Genomic DNA, 17274 nt, shown 5'->3' with positions numbered 1-17274 from the left:
AGTAGGCTACGGTAGTGAAAGAAACAAATGAAGTAGCACTTGACATCCGTGACTTTCATGGTTTGCGATAGTCAAGGGATGTGGTCAACGAGCTTTATGAGAGCCATTGACAATGTGCAACCTCCACAGATAAACACATTTTTGTTTTTACAAAAATAATTTTTCCTAAACTTTTTCTGTTTCGAATTGCAACCTTTTGCAAGAGCAAGATTAATTTGACGTATTGAACTTCATCACAATATGAATTTGTAGAATACAAAGTGGTTTCCGGAAATAGCAAACAAACGAAAAGCAATCAAGGTAGATTCGTATCTGTCAAAAATTAGGCCCAAATTTCATAAAAATTATGGCAAGAACTTTCAGCATGTTTCAAAAACTTCATTGAGATTGAATTTATTTTCGGTTTTTTGTTCAAATAATTATTATGCAAATGTCAAAAAAAATGCAACGGCACCCCCCAAACTATTCAATTGGTCAAAGAACTTTCAGCATGTTTCAAAACTTTATTAAGATTGAACTTAATTTTGATCTTTTGCTCAAATAATCAAAATTACACCAGGCTATTAGGAGCAGTGTAGAATTTTTAATAAGGTGGTCTATGCTTTGTCGCAAAAAACATTTGGGCGCGTTTAATTATATTTGTGCAAGAATTTTTTTGCACCCCCCCGAAAACTAACTTTCCCCAACGCCTATGGATAAGACATAAAGAGGCCTTGTAAATATCGTGTAAAGCTATTTGGGTGGGAGGTTGTTAGAATCGATATTGGTGTTGTGCCTATGTAGGTCAACACCAAGCATCATATTGAAGAAACTCAAAACATATGATCTTTGGAGAGCCCTAAAGTAAAAGGTAGCCTACATATCTAATAAAGATCGCAGTTAATGTTGGGTAGGGGAGGCGTGCGCCCTCCTATATCTAGTCGGTGACTTATAGAAACCGGAGGTGTATTAGTAATCTGCAGAAGATGAGGTTTATTGACCAATCCGAAGCCAAGATTTAACCTAGTTGAGAAAAATTCCACGGAGACAAGTTTGAGACCAGGTTTCTCACAACATGATTTGTCAAAATCGGATTGGGGAAAAATCACAACTTCAAAAGGTGAGTTTTGAAACAAAAGCACTACAAAAGTTTAGTAAATAAGGTTTGAATACAAATTTATAAATGACATTTTTTCAGGTAGGCTGCTTGTCAAATTTAACAAACTGTGCTGCTGCCATCCATATGAAAATTTCGACATCACAGGCAAATGTTGCGAGTTGTGAGCACTTCAACCTTAGTCACTGAGCAGTGTACCAGCACAGTATAAGACTTTATTGGTTTGGTTTGGTTGGTTTTGGTTTTGAATCTTTATCCTCGGACTGACAAAGCCTTGATAGGTTATTCCTGGTACTTGTTCGCATACTTGTAGAGGCACTTGACGCAGGGCCGGTTACCGAGATTGGCAGAGTGAAGTTTTCCGATTGTTGAAGTCTTGTTGCCGAGAAATTATTCCATTCACTAGGTGCCGCTGAATGGAGAGCAGTCCTGAAATGCGTTGCTCAAACGCACACCCCGAGAGTCGAACCAGCGCCGTGTGATCGCTTATCTCAAGCCATCACAAACTTAGATCAATTTCGAATGGATCGAGATTTGGATTATTTCAATTTGTTCACGAACCATGACCAAAAACACTTTTATAATATAGAGAGGGGTTGGTTCAAATTACTCTACTTTCCCCTCCTAAGCATTTACCCGCGAATTTTTTTTCAGCCATGTTAAATCCTGTCTTCTGATTGATCAAAATACCCCATTTGCTGCAGCGACATGCAGATCACAAACCGTAGTGTTTCAGACTAACATTGTGATTTGCATTACCAAGCTTGCATTCGTTTTGATTTTAGGTCAGGTGTGTTGATATCATGGTGACCTACATAGATCGCTATGGTTTATAACTTTATATGATCACAAAAATAAAAAGTGGCAAAAATATAGACTGCGGGGGCCACAGTTTCCCCAATTGCATACTCCCTTTCTCGCATACTCTTACTCCTTACTTACATACTCATACTCCCTTTCTCGCATACTCCCTTTCAACCATTAAATTAAAACTCTATTTCCTCCGTAAGCTATTTTCGATTCAAAACCTATACCTAGTCCACCATTCATGCTCCTTCATGCACTCTTGTAGGCCAAGTGTAACTTGTCCCTAATTGTGAATCCTCTTTGTGAAGCAAAACACAGTAATGATAAATCACGTTATAATCAGTAGCACAATCTATCGCATAAAAGCAAACATGGCGGTGTGGTTCAATCATGCATCATGTAAAATTTTATAATACTTGACATTTTAAAAACACAATTTAAAGCAAGACTTGCATCGACATCTACCTCAACACGAGGTAATTGGCTGGTGTATAGTAAACACATTCAATAAAAACGCTGAATCACAGTTGCAAAGAATAAACAGCTTTATGCCTTGTGAAATCGTGCTTCTGTGTGGCATATTAAACAAGGTGCAGCGCTAAACAAAACACGACTGCTATGCACTTCGTGGTAATAGCAGGAAGTTGAAGGAATAAAATTGCTTTTTACCTTACTGCAATTCAGCAAACTCAGCAACATTCAGAACAAAGGAGGTTAAAGCAGGTCAGGACGTGCTGACACAGCTTTCACATGACACACTGTTTAGCAAATCAGTTTTTATTGATTTGGTACATAAAAATCAACAACATAAAACCAAAGTGAATAAGCGATAATCAAAATGCAATGCTACATGCTGTATCGACATTCGTGCGTAGAAAGCTATCGTTTATGTTGATCGAGATGCACAAAAAACTGACTGCAAATAAAACTACAATTATAAACAGATTCATTTCAGTTGCACAGTAAAAACATTTCTCAGACTCACTGAGCACTCAATATGAAGCACATTAAACAAACGGCGATCGAATGTGACAGCTTTGCCATTGAGGTAAACGGACTTAATTGCAGGATCAGCGTTTAGTATGAACACTTCCGACAAAATCATATCAATTCCCGAAGGTGCTTTATTTACGAACGAATGGAGGGTATTGTTTTTCATAGAGAAATTAACCTTGAGATACATTCCATTTTTATAAGTATTTAAACTGTCCCCGTCATCCCAGTACAAGAACCCATCAGCGAGTCCATCTGAATCAGGGGCAACTGTTAGTGCAGCGGGATTGACTCGGCTCTTCGTGGTAGTTGTGGAAGGAGTTTGTGAGACTAAAATTGAACCACCTCTGACGTGCAGAGGGATGGTGTTAATAGGCGCACTCAGTTCCACCCACTTTCCATTTGATGATAAAAGTTTTCCAAAAGAACCCGCGATTTCGTACCAATTCCCAGCCGGAAAGTAACCGGTTACAACCGCAGATCCCTCGGTTAAAACGGGCGTTATCAGTAAGCCCGTTCCCCACATAAATTGCTGATCTACAGTCAAAGCCACTTTGTCGTTGGGAAAAGTAGAAAATAGTCCTCTGGCCACAGTGCCGCCGTTGATGTGGCTGTCAAAGAAGAGAGAGTAGAGATAAGGCAAGAACGCATAGCGCCACAATAACGCGTTGCGCATATTGGTTTGAGCTTCTGTGGAAAAATCAATCGGAGCCTGAGCCTTCGAGTGGAGGTTGTTGTGGTTGCGACTGAAAGGATAAAAGGATCCCAACTGCATCCACCTGGTACACAACTCTTCGGTTGTGTCTTTTATGAAGCCGCATATGTCTGCTCCTATCATTGGAACACCGAACATGTTGAAATTGATAACAGAAGCGATTGATTGTTTGAGGTCATTCCATGTGCTGGACACATCACCGTTCCAATGGCCTCCGTACATCCCCGCGCTAGGAAAAGTTGAGCGTGATATTATGAACGGTCTTTTGCCTCGAATTCGAGTCAACGCTGCATTAGTTGCTTTCATTTCAAGTAAGCCTGTTAAACTGTGGACGTCATAATGAGTAGCGTTATGGTGAAGAGCAGAAGGGCAAAGAGTCATAGCTGAAAGAGAGTTGCCAGTGATTTTTGGAACATACACTGGATTATCGAACTTGTTCCCACTTGGACAGCCGTGCGTTGAGCCTTGAACAAAGTTGGACGGTTCGTTCATATCTATCCACACACCATCAAAAGGCACTTGAGAATGATACGAACATAGCTGTTTCTCCCAGTACGTTTCTGCAGCAGGATGGGTGAAATCTGGAAAAACTGTTTTGCCTGGCCAAACCTTGCCTTCTATAGGCTTTCCATCGACACTGTCTTTAATAAAAATGTCACTTGCAATACCATCGTCGTAGGGAGCATACGAACCAGATGTTTGAGTATCCGATATACCAGGATCAAGTATCATCATGTAATGTTGACCGAAGCTATGTATATTGTCAACTACTTGCGGAAGATTTTCAAATGAAGAGTGATCGTATGTGAAATCGAGCAGAGATTTCATGTAATCGATGTCGTTCCATTGCACATCCTGCAAAAACAATTAGAAAATATTAATCTTACAAGACGTAAATTACACCAAGGAGAAGCCTTACAACAAAAATTAGTTATTTACTCAAATTTTTATCAACTAGTTACTAGTTTTGTGAACGTACGAAACAATTCACACCTACGCTCTAATGAGCTGATCGAATGAGCAAATGAAGAGATACTCAAAGAGACATATGTACCAAACCTGAGGTATAAAAGCATCTCTCATTCTCTGTGCAATCTCCAATGTTTTGTTTGCGGTTCCATACCCCCAACGGCACAAATGGAATCCCAGAGACCAATAAGGTGGTAAGAAAGGCTTTCCAACAACATCGGTGTATTCTTGCACAACTGATTCAAGGCTGGGCCCGAGAAAAACGTAAAAGTCCATAATTCCTAAAAAATAGAAACTTTCTTTGAGCGTTTATAACGCTGTTACAATTTTTGATCGAGCTCGAATCATAACTATTAAGTATGTTTATAGGTGAATAATTCGTAAACAGTTGTTCGTAAAATTAAATCTTCATAAAACCATTCTTCGTAAATCATTTCTTCGTATATATACATCAATTTTTCGTATAGGTGAATTGTTCGTAAACGGGTGATAGGTCAATGGTTCGTGAACAATTTTTAGTTGTTACTCAGGGGCGCCAGAAGCGGGGGGGGGGGGGGGGCAGGGGGCAATGGTTCCCTTTTAAGGTCATGTAAGCTACTGCACATTTTGCAATATAACAATTTCTGCTATTCGCTTTTACCCTAATTATAATCTTTCATATTTGCCTCAAAATGATAATCACGGCACAAAATTCTGCAACACAGTAGGTTATACAATTTTGGTAAAGAGGTGACTTTCTTCAACCATAAACAGATGAAACCAAGCAACCACACGGCATTTAACATAATATATTAAACTGAACATAAACTACGAACGTTTTCGGCCATACACATGTTAGCCCTTTTCAAGTAACGAAAATAACTGATTTTACATCTACATTGAAATAAATAACTGATCTACACACTAAATTGAAAACAAAATGCATAAGAATGAAACGGCAAAGCAGAGGAGAAAGGCACATGACATGGCGGTTAATTCCGCGAGGCAAACACGCATCATATGATGAATTAAGAAAATACGTTAAGCAAATAAGAAGCACCTGCGGCAAACAACTGCGTATTGAGGCTCTTTATAATAAAGCTGCTAATAAAATCATGCAATCCTAGCTAGACACCATTAACTATACATGGCCCATTTCGTGTTATCTAATTATAATTTCAACAACAGGCCTCGGGAGCCGCTTTATTTTAGTACAGTACATTTTATAAAAAAACATTTGCAACTTTATCGATAGTGTCATTGATCGACGATAATCATCAGCAAGTCAGAATAAAAAAAAAAATTAAGCCTGCAGTTTTCAGGGTGCACATTGGACACAATTCTCTAAATTATAAGTTAGGAATGATAGGTACTATAACCACTACACATTACAAAAAATATCTATGTACAACCTCCAATTGATCTCCAGGTTAAAGCAGGAGCAGGTTGGGTAACAACCTCTTTAGCGTTGCTGTTAAGAAAGAATACACCATGGCTTCTTCCATCCTCTTCAATGCCATAATAGATGGGATGATCACCATAAAGATTTCCTCCTGCTCTTGGAGCTTGATCGCGAGCCCAAAAGACATTTCGCTGCCACTCGGTGCTAATTATTGTATGTTCATGTCGTTCTCCAAGACCATATATATATTTTGATGAGAGTGCTGTAGATATCTAAAAAAGTTGAAAATCCAAGCAGTTAGTGAACAAATGAACATGATTGTGACAATAAATAAAACAGCAATTGTTTATGAATGGCAATGTACTATCAACGACACAATAAGGCTTGTTTAAGCATAAGCAGTTACACATACGATCAAGAATACAACTCAGCACTGTAACATAGCAATGCATCTCAAACATAATTTGTAATCTTTTCTCAGTAGAGTTTCCACCCTTTTTCTTTATGAAATAACTTTTGCAGTAACAAAATTGACAAATAAATCTTGACATAGGATTCAATTTTCTTTCTACCACGAGATTTGTTTTAAAATTGTTGTGAATGCAATTTTAAATTACGACAGACCATACCTGTAGAAATTGGTCAGCAAATATCATGGGAGCGATTGTGGTATTTAAAATAACAACACCAGAATCTTTTCTTGATATGATGATACCAAATCTGTTTGATGCTACTTTGACATCATACAAATTTGAGCTTCTTGATGCTTTTTGTATACTTGGTGTAGAAATGGGAACTTCATAGCGAGATTTATAAGCATCATAAATTTTAAATCGCAACCTTTCTGGAGTTTCCATATATATTTCCAATGACAACTTAGTAATCACAGGTTGAAATGGATGCTTCTGTGCAGCGCTGAGTGCCAAGACCCCACTGTAACCATAGCTGGTGTTCTGAAACAATAAACTAGCATGAAGCATTTTTTACCACGCAAATTGAACAATCATTGAAAAATAAAACATCTGGAAACAACACAAAAATTGTAACAAAACAGTAGAGTAGGGTGGGGTGAAATGAGTATATTTTTTGCATATTTTGGGCTGTGCAATCTTGCTATTGGTGGATCACCTAAATATTTTTTTGGGTTGTTACATTGGGTCTTTGGTGTAACTAATGCTATTGGCTAATTTTCCTAAAATTGAATATTAAAGCTGTAGTAACCATTTTTTTTTGTTCCCCCATATACCCATTTCCCCCAAAAAAGTTAAAGTGAAATGGGTATACAAGCAGTTTCCTGTAGTAAACCTATCATAAACCCTAATATACCTATTTTATGTATTCTAGTGGTTGAAAGGGGTACAACAAAACCAGTAAAAATAAAAATTGAGCTTTAGGAAGAAACAAATTTTTCAGAAGGAAATTTTATACACACAGGAAATTAGCAGTTATGATAACTCAAAATTAACACAAAACATTTGTACAAGACATGCGTACTTGCGTAGCTACAACCTATACCAAAATTAAATCAATATCTTAGTTAATTTTGTCTCCGAGATGATACTTCAATTTTGAAAAAGAAAATTTCGGTATACCAATTTCACCCCACGCTTTTAATAGCTTAAAAATATGTTTTATAAAAGTCACAGAAATTGACTTTCTTGTGTACTGATAACCTATTACAGGTATGTTACATTAGAATAGCAGTGGGTTATACTGGGGTGATTTTTCAAAAACAACAGAACTAGAGTTTAAAAGGTGCCTATGGACATACCTAGAAATGTTAAAAAAATTTTTTTTCATTTCGTGCAAATTCCGGATGGAGTCCGGACTTTATGTGAAAAATACAAAATGGCCGCCATACAAATTGACGAATCTGCAATAAATCTGCTTCCTGTCAAGCTTTTGGGCTGATTTTGGTGTCAAAAGAAGCAGAAAGTTGAGCCTGTTAGTGTAAAAGAATTATAAACACTTAATGTGTATGGGAACTACAAAACAAGGGAAAAAAAGTGCCTTTTGAAGCTTTTTTCAGCTTGTTTTCTGTCAAACTCTTCAAAAATTTTCACATTTTACTTCATTTCAGACTTTTAGATTTGAGTTATTAGAAATTGCATGTTATTAGCTTGAATAATAACATGAATAATAAATTGAACCCCCATCAGTTCCAGAGCAAGCCTCATCCCCAGTCAGCAAAAAGCCTAGAACTAAGGTGAACTACGAACGGTAAAAATATGTACTCCCATCACCAAAAGTAGTATCGACACACAAGCATGCCATGGCAATGTCACAAGAAGTGGATGCTGCCACCAGTCTTTTGGCTAAAGATGATATAACAAAGGCGACTCTCCACTATGACTCAACAACAAGGTCGAGGATCGAGGGTGAGTGGCCCTGTCTAATCTTAAACTTCCTCTCCGATGATACCTCCCACAACAAGATGATTCCTCTTCGACCCGTTCATTTTGCCTACGAAGATCGTCAGCAGATCATCAGCTTGTTTGTTGAGACATTTCGGCGTCTAGCAGTAGCAACTGGTGAAAGGGCTACTGCAGGTGAGCTTTGGGCAAAGATCGATGCTGTAATGACGGACGCCGCGTCAAAGAATTTGATGGTAGAAGGTGAGGTTTCGAAGAGGCTTCAAGCAACACATGTTCCTAAACACATACTGTGCAAGTCACATGTGTGTGAGAAATTGGATGAGTCATGCCTGCATGTCCTAAAATCAGCAGAAGACCAGATCGGTTTATGCCAGATGTTAGAGAAACGAGAACCGAGACTGAAGTCATACCTTCGAGTAGGCAAGTCAATTGTCGCCTCAGTTGTAGTCCCGGCTCTAGTGAAGCTTGTGGCTAGGGGTAGTGATGGCAAGACTACTTCCATGGCAGACGAGTTTAGCCTGGTGTTGGAGGAGAGTGGTACTCACAAATCCTTCTCGCTCTATAAAGACCACAGATTCACAAGATTGGGTCACACTGCTGGTGCGTTGGTTGATTGTGTTCTCCATTTCAAGAAGATGCTATCCAGAACTAGCAAGAATAACCTCCTTGTCAGAGCCTGTTCCCTTTACCTGGAGAATGAGTTCATTGTGGCATCACTAAAAGCATTGTCTCACTTCTGTCACAAGGTGACAATGCCTTACCTTAACATGGTAGAGCGTTGCCAACAATCCGACCTCGTCAGGATCCTTCCTAAACTACATAATGATCTTGAGAGGGCTAATCTTGAAACCCTGTCTGAGTTCCACGTTCCCTGGAAGCATGTGAATGCTGAATCACACAGCCCCACAACAAACCTCGACCACTACTTAATTACTGCTATGGCCAAGCAGAGTGCGCTTGGCCTCAAGATGCAATGCGGAAGAGAGTATTGGGAAGACGAGACAGAGAATAGTGAGAGGAGTACAAGAATCCATGCACTAACTGAAGAAATGAGGGTAAACCTCCCCACAGAGAACTTGCTTGCAGAAAGATACTTAGCCCGATTCGGAAACCTTGCAGGACTGTCAGCAGCACATTCAAATAGATACTTCAATGCAAAACGAATAAGAGATGATCTTATGTTTGCTAAAGATGCACCAATTAACAGTGAGCTTGCATCCCGCAAAGTGATAAAAAAGTTAGATGAAATGGAGATTGCATGGACAGAGACACAGAAAGAATTGATGAAAACTAAACTGAAGGAACGCATGAAAAAGAGCAGGAGGGAGGGAGATTTCCTCAACCACCTGGTGGATCAATGTAAGGTACATGGAGGGCCAATTACAAAAGTAGAAGAGCTCCGAGCTCTTCCAACAGCATCACCATCCACGCTGAAAAAAATCCTCCGGATGGAGATCCAGTACCAACGGATGATTCATCCACGCGACAGCCAGGCAAATCCCAGCCTCTACAAAGTAAACAGCTTGAATGTAGATACCATGCTGCTGAACCTAGCTGTCATTCTTGGAACTGAGGATGAGGATGTTGGGACCATCTTTCCAACAGAAGATGAGGTATATGCCATCTTAACCTCTACTGCTGCAACTTCCTCTGGTGACACAGATCAACCAGTGAAAATGTGTATTGCAGCAGCAATTCCTGAACTCCATAAAGAATACCCTATAGGAACAAATGTGGCTGTGGTGTGGGACGGAGAAAACAATTAACGTCAGTGGTTTTTGGCAAGGGTCTGCCATTTAAACGATGATGGCACTGTAGAATGTGACCACTACCAGCGGGTTAATGATAAGAACAATACCATGTGGAAGAGACCAAAAAGAGATGACATTCAGGATGTAAATCCTGTTCAAATCATCCCTGTCACAGTAGAGACGGAATGGGTGTTCCAAGGTGTGACGACCATTGTGTCCTTGTGTCGTTACTAAAGTGTATAAATGTTTCTCAAATATCTAGTGTATTTCATGACATTTTTATGTGAATTTCATATACCGGTAACAAGTTATGTGTATATAGTGTTGAAATTGTCATTATTATTCTTGGATGCAACCAGTAATCTCAAGTTGCTTCACAAGGTAGATTTAAACGATCTGTCTTAGCCTGATGCTGCGAGTTTGCTGTGGCAATAGTAAGTTGCGCAAGCTTTTGGAACACAGTTCTCTAGTCATGTGCTATCATCATAGCACATGACTAGGGAACTGTGTGCCGAAAGCTTGCGCAATTTACTATTGCCACAGCAAACTCGCAGCATCAGGCTAAGACAGATCGTTTAAATTTACCTTGTGAAGTAAGCTACGATCATGCTGCTAAAAGCGAAACTCAATCAATTGCAATCTCAAGTTGCACCAACAAACGTGAAAAAATTATGAAAAATATTGACCAAAATATAATAGTTTCAAAGTTTTAGAGAACATTCAAGCATGCTGGGCGTTTTGTTGCTCTTTTAAAGTAACAGGCTCAATTTGCTGCTTCTTTTGACACCAAAATCAGCTCAAAAGCTTGACTGGAAGCAGATTTATTGCAGATTTGTCAATTTGTATGGCGGCCATTTTGTATTTTTCACATAAAGTCCGGACTCCACCCGGAATTTAAACAAAATCAAAAAAATTTTTTTGCACGTTTCTAGGTATGTCCATAGGCACCTTTTAAACTCTAGTTCTGTTGTGTTACTTGAAAAAAGTCAAAATCACCCCAGTATAGCCCACTGCTAATTAGAACAGGAAGATCCTTCCCACTGCCTTCCTGCAAAAAGAAAATCAAAAGTTTTTCAAAAATAAAAAATTCAGAAATAATTTTTTTCCAAATATTTTTTACAATACACTATGAAAAATGCAATGATATAAATCAAATTTTTGATTATTAATTGGATAATGCAATGTGGTATTTCATGGCAAAAAGAGATCATTGTCCAATTCTTACAAAAAGTATATTATAATGGAGTAATTTGTACCGCATACCCAATACCCATTTCACCCCACATCACCTTAGCAATGCAATGTTAATATTACATAGGTCTACTGCTAATTTAAAGCAGTTTATAAAGTGATAAAATTACTCTGAATCACTGAATATATAGTTTTGCATGTAAGATATTTTTGAGTATCAGTTTTGAATTTATTAGACTTGATTGCAATTGTTGTTTCAGTAAAACGTTTCATAGAACAAAAAACAAACTTTAAATTGGTTGAGTTGATAAGTCGGATAGTTGGAAGGGTAAAAGCACCATGGAACATCATCATTCGTCTTATCATGTGGTTCATAGCAGCATCCACGGGACTCACAATGTTCTTGAACTTGAGGGACAGTTTCAGGATAGCAATCAATTCTAAAGTAGGAAATAAAATTTTATGATTGGCATATCTCAATATGCAAGTTTGGCATATTGAGATTCTAGCTCCATGAATAGATTATGGGATCTTTATTCTGGGACTGAGCAAGTCTCGTTGAATGCTTAATCATGGCAGTGTCGTGTACTTGTAGGGGCTTACAATTAGAGATGGGCAATTCAGAAAAATTCACTATTCCAGAATTATTCCGGAATACTAAACTGAATCCAGAATCGAATCCAGAATACCGAATCCTATTAACTTCCAGGCTCTAGCAACGCAAAAAGTAGAAAATTTCAGACACAAAAGCTACACAATCAAAGTAGGCCTACCAAAATGTTTGTTGCAATGTAACACATTAAGGAACTCTAAATGACTGCCAGCCAAACGGGAGCAGTGTTTCCAGATGATGGAAGCCGCTTGGCACCAAAAAGTAACTAAAATTTCACCAGATATTTACAACACCCTAAATAAAGCAATTTTGCCTAAAATACAAATAGTTTTTGACATAAGACACTGCCATCACGCATACGCAAACCTCTTGCAAAACGTTTTCTATACGAGCAGTCGAGCAGGGATTATTTGTTAAAAAGATTTAAAAAATTAAAAAAACTTTCTTGAAAAAAATTGAGTGGAGAAAATTTCACCAGATTTCACCAAAAAGTTATGTGGTTTCAAGGTCAAAAGCTTGGCACCAAAGACCTCTAAATTTCACCAGAATTTTTAATTTGATATTTTATTTCCCCATCTGGCAGCGCTGAACGGGAGCGCAGCTTAGTTGCCGTCAAACCCGCACTGGAAAAGCATCGCTCGGAAGATGCTGATGTGGCAGGTATGCTGGGATATTTCAGAGCCAACTCCTTCAGCAGGGGCATCTGTTACACCTACCAGTCAAACTATCGCAGAGCCGCATACGCATGTGGATTGAAAAAAAGCATTGCACGATTGTGCATGTGTACAAAGCGTGAAGAAAATTGCGCGCTTAATTTCTTTGATTGTTCATGCGAGTGAGTGACGTAGGGATGCATGCGCCGTGTGCACAACGCATGCAAAATGTTTTTAAAAGTGCGGACTGCGGAACTGAGGATGGTGTCAGTGCAAAGAAAAAAGTAAGAAAACCACATTTTTTCAGTTCACTGATCTCAAGCTGACAGCTTGCACAAGACTTATGCATATCTTTAATACCGAATCTTATTACCCGGTTTTATTGCCGTTTTGGATTCGGATAGTTTAGGATCCGAATCCTTCTGGATTCGGTATTCTGAATTGCCCATCCCTACTTACAATGCATGATCTACTATTGTTGTGAATTAAAGCTTTAATTAAATGCAAAGCTTACTGGTGTGGTTCTTATTTATACAAGAAGTTCACACAACCATGAACTCAAGATCATGGTACAATATTACACTCCACCTTCATTTTTCTGGACCTGGATATTCGGATTTTGGTTTATCTGGACAAGATCTAAATAAAAATTTAAGGAAGTGGCTATGCTTATGGTGTCGTAGATATAGCCGTTCCATGCCTTTTTTTTAATCTTTACGTCGCATTTACTGCACATGTGTGCTGTTGCTGCGCTTTTTTCTTCTTCCACCTTTTTTTTCAAAGCAATAAATTAACAAATGAAAAAAAGTGCATATATAACTTCTAAATTCAACTGTTTTTGCCAAGGGAATCAGTGGCGCGTGCAATCCTTGTCCGGCTCGTACTCCCAAGGATATGAGTTCGATACCACCAAAAGGTGTTTTTTTTTAAAATTAAATTCTAACCCGAAGTGACTCAATCGCTAGGCTGTGCATTTTTGTGGCCGTCTAGTTTGTTTTTATTTCTGACCATCACAATGAAAAAACAGTATATATATATATATGACAAACATAGCAGAGGTCTAGAAAAAGGTAGAAGCGACAAAACGCGGACGTTATAGCGTGCATGATATCAAAGCAGGACAATCAGTTTAAAATATGGCACGATCAAAACACCTTAATAAAATTTTTATAAATTTAGAAAACAGAGAAAAAAAGGCTAGTGAATTTTTTTCTTTAAAAAAACTCTAAATTTATAAAAATTTTACTAAGGTGTTGGGACCGTGCCATATTTTAAACTGATTGTCCTGCTTTGGTATCATGTACGCTATGACGTACGCGTTTTGTCGCTTCTACCTTTTTCCAGACCTCTGCTGTTTGTCACATACTGTTTTTTCGTTGTGATGGTCAGAAATAAAATCAAATTAAACTGAACGGCCACAAAAATGTGCAGCCTAATGATTGAGTCACTTAAAAAAAAACACCTCCTGGTAGTATCGAACTCATATCCTTGGGAGTTCGAGCCGGACGAAGATCACACGCGCCACTGATTCACTTGGCAAAAACAGTTGAATTTAGAAGTTATATATATATGCACTTTTTTTCATTTATTCATTTTTTGCTTTGAAAAAAAAGGTGGAAGAAAAAAGCGCAGCAACAGCGCGCATGCGCAGTAAAAGCGACGTAAAGATTAAAAAAGGCATGGAACAGCTATATCTACGGCGCCGTAAGCATAGCCAATTCCAAAATTTAAAGTCTGGATTGCTGACAAATCCTCACAAGATTTCATGCTTTAATCAATTTATTAATTCACACTTTGACCAATTAATTGATTTAAAAAAAAAAACATCAAGTTATTCACGTCTGGGTATTGAGGGATGTTCAGCTTGATGTCGGTTAAGGATTGGATTGAGTGCTGAAGAATTCCCTTTAACCTCATGCATCTTTTTGCATTGTGCTTTTGCTCAGAAACCACTAGTAAAAATGCAATTTTTGGTGTTCTTCCCAGCAGTCTGTTATACAGCAACAGATAAACCATTGCCGAAATGTACCAGTTTTTCTAGCATGAAGAAGCCTGGACAATAGTGGACATCCCAGGAAGACATGGGCTGATATTATAAATGATGACAGGAAGCGGTGGCAGATGACCAACACTAGCCCCCTAGCCCTAGATTGTGATGAGTGAAGACTGAGGATGTGCTTTGCCAGACCCTGTCATATACTGACATCCGCAAAATGACAACAGGAAGAAAGTATCAATTTTATTTGGATTACATAAGTACATTTGTGTTATCCAAACTTTTTCGTTATCCGGACTGGTTCCTGCACCAGTTATACCAAAAAAAGGTGCAGTGTATTTATCGTTTGTATATTTTTTACAAGTCAAATATGTTCAAAACTAAAAAAAGTTTGACAGCAAATTGCAGCAATAAAGCAAAATACCGTAATTACCTCCAGTTTGTGTAGACATCACACATAGGTGAAGCATGAACAAAATGACCTACACATATGAGCAGGAAAAACCTAAAAATCATATTCAATTTTCAACACTGTTTCCCTAATGTCATGAAAAGACACATTAGACCTGTAACAAATAAATTTGGCAAAGCTTTTAGTTAAAATTATATATACTGTAGGTATTGTAACAAATATAATTACTCAATAAAACTACTACAGCCTGTTTCACCACAAAAGGGGATCATTAGAAAGTCCTTATTCAAATAGAATCTATTTGATTCGTCGGCCCCAGAGGCTCACACAAAGATGATCAGCTTCAAACAACGTTCTTTTGTTGTTCTCTTTTTTGTTTTTATTTGTGCGTCTTGTTTGCATTGGTAGACACTTTTACGTATTGCACTGCCCGAAAAGGTAACCGCAACCATGCGTGACATACGACATCGTTGACGTTGGTAGCGCTATCATGCGTGACATGACTCAACACGTGATTAACTGGTCGTCTTTATCGAAAGATTTTGATACAAAGAAATTTAACTGCATGCATCGCCACAACCAACATTGCCTAATGGTTAGGGCAGAGGAGTAATAATTCGATTGCATGGGTTCGATTCCCACCCTCTGTTAATACTATTTTTTCTTCTTCAACTGAACTGAGTGCAAGAAGAATCGTAGTGACTGCAAACAATGGAGTTTATGAGAAAAGTTGTGACTAAAACACCAGTAATGTCATATACGATACGCATGGTTGCGGTTGCCTCTTCGGGCAGTGCAATACGTAAAAGTGCCTACCGTTTGCATTAGGTTGGTTGCACGACATCTAAGTGTTGCCAGTTTTAATTTAAACACAACTGGCCTCTGAGTGGCCGCCTATGTAGTGGCTCTGGCCCTGGCACCAGGTCATCTGTGTACTGTGTAGTCCACTATAATCACTCAATCAATCAATGGTTCATTTGCCAGAAACAAGAACATAGTATAGTGATTCCCCCAACCGCGAATTTTTGGTAAAATTACCCCGATCACGAATTTCAAAATAAACAGGCTAATATTTGTTCAAACTCAAAAACTGAAATGGCACAGGCAAGAAGATTGCTATCCCTATTTCTGCACTAAAAATTAGACCAAAACCGCTTTTCAGATTTTAGCAATCAGCAAATGTTTGGCCTAGTCCCAAAACCCTTTCCCTAAAAAAATTAAAACTTTCTGACCGTCTGCACTAACTTTGCTGTTAAATCTCTTCTAGTGAACCTACAATGACCATTGAAAGATTAATGAAATCAGAAAAGAATACTCTACCACCTTGCGGCAAATAAAGTTCGAAACAGCAACCACTACATAGCGATAGCAAGAAGCGCGGTTAGAGCAATTTTACCACTGCGCAATAGCGACCATGCTTTTTTCCAGGGATGCCAGGTTGGCATTTGTAATGCCAAATTTCATAAATTTGAAATTTTTTTATGTTGTTTGGCATGAAAAAAATCCTGTTAGGCATTTTTTCAAAATTGTTTTTCTGAAGAATACGGTACTCTCAAGAATGAAGATAGCTAGGTTGTGCAATAGCAGCAAGTGTAGGCTGAGCTTTTTTGCAGTTTTACCCATTTTTTACCAATTCCATTATTTATTAATGAAGAAACCTTTGATTTTGCTCCGATTTGCCTATTTGGCATTTTTTTTAGGTCATTTGGCATTTTTTGTTTAGTTGTTTGGCATTTTTTCCATAAGTGGACCTGGCAACCCTGCTTTTGTCATATCCGTTTTCTTCTTCGTCGTATGAGCTGTTCTTCCTGACTATATAAATATATCCGTTTTGATCAGGTCATAGAAAAAGTGAGGAAGTTGCATGCATGCACGAATAAATGCTTTGGGAAGAATTGTTTTACAAAGAATTAACTTTACGAAGAATTGTTTACGAAGAAAACGTCGGACACCGTTTTTGATTGATTGCTTGATTTTGATTGATTGTTTTTGATTGATTGATTTTGATTGATTGTTTTTCTTATGCTGTGTTGTTCATTTTAATTTCTTTAATAAATTTCTTTTTTCCACTGTTGCGTTGTGTAGTGGCGTCCGCCCGATAGCTCTGTTGGTTAGCGCGTGACTTCTGGAACGAAGAAGCTTCAAGATCAAGCGGTGCTGGTTCGACTCTCGGGATGTGCGCTTGAGCAACGCACGTCGCACGTTCACGACTTCTCTCCATTCAGCGGCAACTACTGGATGGAATAATTCCCAGCAATTAAGCTCTGCAAGGATTAAGGTCTGCAAGGATTAAGGATTAAGGTCTGCAAGGATTAAGGTCTG

General features: G+C 38.4%; 1 protein-coding gene across 2 annotated transcripts; it reads right to left on the bottom strand.

Annotated features, from left to right (window-relative positions):
* Window positions 1-2227: 2227 nt before the first annotated feature.
* LOC145770346 (lysosomal alpha-glucosidase-like) lies at window positions 2228-15108 on the bottom strand. Of its 2 annotated transcripts, XM_082581960.1 has the most exons (6): window positions 14974-15108; window positions 11568-11718; window positions 6591-6914; window positions 5972-6233; window positions 4671-4861; window positions 2228-4466 (listed from the first exon to the last, which is right to left on the bottom strand). In XM_082581960.1, exons 1-6 carry the CDS (start codon window positions 15054-15056, stop codon window positions 2850-2852), a joined length of 2628 nt encoding a protein of 875 aa, XP_082438086.1. In that variant the 5' UTR covers window positions 15057-15108; the 3' UTR covers window positions 2228-2849. The 2 variants fall into 2 exon arrangements, with proteins under 2 accessions (XP_082438086.1, XP_082438087.1); XM_082581961.1 differs by lacking the exon at window positions 11568-11718 and having other exon boundaries at window positions 14974-15106.
* Window positions 15109-17274: the final 2166 nt, after the last annotated feature.

This window comes from Aplidium turbinatum, chromosome 5, assembly GCF_918807975.1.
Source record: "Aplidium turbinatum chromosome 5, kaAplTurb1.1, whole genome shotgun sequence".
Lineage (NCBI taxonomy): Eukaryota > Metazoa > Chordata > Ascidiacea > Aplousobranchia > Polyclinidae > Aplidium > Aplidium turbinatum.
Note: the sequence above shows the minus strand (reverse complement) of the source record. Positions and strands in the feature narration are given on the sequence as shown.

What these genes read in the sequence shown, in the direction of transcription:
- LOC145770346 (XM_082581960.1), bottom strand. Translation starts at nt 15,056, where the DNA reads ATGATTTTTAGGTTTTTCCTGCTCATATGTGTAGGTCATTTTGTTCAT. An exon ending in GATGTCTACACAAACTGGAG is followed by an intron (nt 11,719 to 14,973) that starts GTAATTACGGTA and finishes TTCCTACTTTAG; the next exon opens with AATTGATTGCTATCCTGAAA. An exon ending in GAGATGCTTTTATACCTCAG is followed by an intron (nt 4,467 to 4,670) that starts GTTTGGTACATA and finishes TTGTTTTTGCAG; the next exon opens with GATGTGCAATGGAACGACAT.